This window comes from Lutjanus erythropterus, chromosome 19, assembly GCF_056507025.1.
Source record: "Lutjanus erythropterus isolate fLutEry1 chromosome 19, fLutEry1.hap2, whole genome shotgun sequence".
In the NCBI taxonomy this organism is placed as follows: Eukaryota; Metazoa; Chordata; class Actinopteri; order Lutjaniformes; family Lutjanidae; genus Lutjanus; species Lutjanus erythropterus.
The window spans coordinates 21,956,023-21,959,633 of NC_139335.1; the positions used below are offsets into that span (position 1 = coordinate 21,956,023).

The following is a 3,611-nucleotide window of genomic DNA, read 5'->3' on the forward strand; positions in this document are numbered from 1 at the left end:
CAACATGGCGGCCTCCGTGGAAGAGGACCCGCTCCCGCTGTAGATATAAATGGCTCATATTTAGATAACTTAAATACAACAAAGCTTATTTGTAGGTGATTATACAATACGCTGATGAAAATATAGTCGTGAATATTATATTCCTTTGTTGCGATATTCTACTAATAAATCCCCATAAATCTTACACAATAGAATGTCCCATACAGTACTTCATTAAAAATACGTTCAAAATTTTGGCTACTTTTATTGAAGCATTAGTAAAAAAGTAAACACAGCATCAAAATAGAAAGTAGTTATAATGGAGAAAAGGCTATTTGTGTTATATTATGATGTTATCAGATCATCATTGATGCATTAACGTGAAAATCAGCATTTTGATGCTGTAATTGATTGAGGTGTAGCATATTTTAAAGGTCCAATGGAGTTTTACAGCCACTGTAGTTTGAACAGAGAGGATGAGACAAGGATGATGCCACTAAATCCAGCACTCACACACACAAGTGCTGATCAAGCACATGCAGGCACACACCTCTCCCTCTCTTTGTCATAACAACAATCAGGTTTATTGCCAAGCCAGTGTTTGTCTTCCGTCTAAACTTGGAAAGTCCCACAGCGTCATCACAAAGAAAGACTTTATAAAATCTCTGCTGCTGGCACCTTGTTCATTTGTGATCCCAGAGCTCTGACGGATATCAGGTCACCATTATGGACCAGTTAACATTTGATAAGTTAACATTTGATAAGGAGAACTGCAAGCGTATCCAGGCAGTGGAGAATTCATTTCGTACATCAGGGAGGCCCCTATCTAAACCAGGTCGGGTTCTGATGGGAGAGGGCCGCCTGATTAAACAGGGTCGTCGGAAGCCCCAGCCTAGGGTGTTCTTCCTCTTCAACGATGTGCTGGTTTATGGCAGCATTATTGTGAACGGCCATTGGTACAAAAAACAGAAGATCATACCTCTAGGTGAGCAACTCGTCTACTTCTCTTGTGGCTGATCAGAACACTTGATCCAGTCAGATATGTTGGAGAAAAAAAACACCTTGAAGAGAAATATAATGGTCAGACCGGCATTTGTATCACTGTAAACTTTGAAATATAATAACTACATGTATTTGTCATCGCTTTAGCATTAAGTTTTCACAACCTTGTGTTATTTAGGTGAGTTATTAGAACTCATTGTAACTAATCCAGTAGGTTACAGAAGCCCTGGTGATTTTCTGAGTCTCAACTGGATTGTTTTGTCTCTTGTGTGTTTTAGACTTAAAAACAGGTGAAAAAATGTTTTGCCAGGATAAGTAGTTCATTTTTTCATCAAAACCTTTGCCAAGTGAAAAAAAGGTTTTCCAGGATTTTTTATTATTGTTGTTACTATTTTCCATCTATGAAAACAGATGAAAAAAGGTTTTGGCAGGGCTTTTTTGGCCACATGTGGTTGAAGCGCACCACTACCCTATTTGTTGTTCTAAATAGGTCTCAGCATTAATGTTTTCTTCCACATAAGGTACATATATATTGTGTGTTAGCAACTCATGTTTGTCATCTGGCAAAACCTTTATACACATTCAGCTCCACTGCATTGATGCAGCTACACTAGTTTCAAATATTCCAAAACCTGACCCAATAAAACCAAAATCATCTGTATCATTTAATACCACAAGGGTCAAATCAGAACATACAGTATGTTGGTTTGTAATTTGGGGGTTTTCACCATCACACCCTATACGTGACTTTGAGTTTTGCCAATAATCTTGTTGTGCAGGAAGTAGTTGAAGAAAAACACAGAAATGTGTCTTTCTTTACAAGCCTGCTGACAATCCATATGTTTTTGCATTGTTACCAATAAGCCAACTTCACTATCATTTCAGAGGACATCGAGCTGGAGGACATGGAAGACGGTGTGGAAATGAGGAACCAATGGTTGATCCGTACACCACGCAAGTCCTTTTTTGTGTCCGCCACTTCGTATGAGGAGAAACAGGCCTGGATTGAACACATCCGAGACTGCCGGACGAACCTGCTGCAGGGTGGCAGCCGTCAGCCTGGTTCCTCCTTCGCAGTTTCCTGGATCCCTGATAAGGCTGCCTTCAAATGCATGCGTTGCTTCAACAAGTTCAGTACGACCAAACGCAGGCACCACTGCCGAAAGTGTGGCTTTTTGGTCTGCAATTCATGCTCCAAGCAGCGAGCAGTGATAGACCACATTCACCCCACTAAGAAACTGAGGATCTGCAATTCTTGCCACAAAAGGAGCATGGAAAACAGCCCCGGAAAGAGCAGCTCAGAGGAGGAAGATGTGGCAGCATCCAGTGATGAAGATGAGGAAGAGGAGATGACTGAGTGCTATAGTGAAAGCAGCTGGCTGGACACCCGAATGGGCACCTGGGGAAACACAGGCTATGTTTACCCCAGACCAATGCATCTGCGGCCCCGTAGTACATAACCACATCAAGACAGCAACAGACTCTCAGACATTAACTGACATGACATTAAGCATCACAATAAGCAATGAAGTGTGTTATAACAAAGAGGTTTGAATGACTTTTGAATGGATCAGATGACACAAAGCTGATCCAGAATTATTACTGAGGTTAACACAGAAACTCATGTATTGTATTTGTATCTTTTAACTATTTCTTTTATCTTATCTGCAACTTTATCTTCTCATAATGTAGTTATTATTTGATGTCAAAGGGTGTTGAGAAGAAGAGAAGAGTTTATTCTTTCAGGCCTCAGAGTGATTTCAATCAAATGTGTATCATTCACTGTTTACATGTAAAAAAAAGCATTTGCACTTCATATCTGCCCTACTGTTTCACTTTGAAATGATCTATGAACAATAAAGCCCTCACAAAACAGGGAAAGGATTTGTGTGTGTTATGATGATTTGAGAATTGGGGCCTGTTGGATGCACCAACCGTAGTTGTTCTGTCATGTTTTCTGATACATTCATTTTCCTTCCCCAGTTTAAAGGCATTTTGTTGGGAATTTTTCTTATTAAGTTCCAAAGTGGAACTGGCGACTTGTCCAGGGTGAACCCTATACCCTAAAAAAATCCTTCAAAAACCTGCTATGAAAACAGCAAACGCAGTTTTTGCCATTTGTTCAATGGCCAGATGGTGGGAATTATTAGAGTGACACATTAACCCCCTTATTTTTTCCCAAGCAGCACTTTGCCTCTGCTTTTGTTTCTAGTTTGAATTAAATTATTTTATCAAGGTGTAATATGCATTGTCTGTGCAACAAATGCGAATATATTTACAATAAATATACTTGAAGTTACAATTTTACATGGATGACATTTTCAAGTTTAACAGGCTTTGATAAATACATCATAACAGTAACAAGGCCAAATCCTCTGATCATGGGTGAGTCATTTCTTTGAAGGCAGTGGCAAACCCGTTTGTCTGCTCTCACACTGAACACGGAAATGTTACTCACCTTCCCATAAAAAGACAATGAATACAGACTGTTCATTAGTCCTATTAATAATCAAGGTGCTCTAGTTATATCTGTAGAATGGATTGTCTTGTTATTACTTGGTTTCTTTAATAAAAGTTAACCTTTGTGTTCAGACAGTTGAAGCACAGTCAGTGATGCTGCACAAATGTAG

General features: G+C 39.4%; 1 protein-coding gene across 1 annotated transcript; it reads left to right on the plus strand.

The window, feature by feature from the left end:
- The first annotated feature begins 679 nt into the window (after positions 1-679).
- On the plus strand, positions 680-2,862 carry LOC146309794 (pleckstrin homology domain-containing family F member 2-like). Its single transcript, XM_084744142.1, has 2 exons — positions 680-964; positions 1,867-2,862. The coding sequence occupies exons 1-2, from the start codon at positions 706-708 to the stop codon at positions 2,439-2,441; spliced, it is 834 nt and encodes a 277-aa protein (XP_084600268.1). The 5' UTR covers positions 680-705; the 3' UTR covers positions 2,442-2,862.
- The last annotated feature ends 749 nt before the right edge of the window (positions 2,863-3,611 follow it).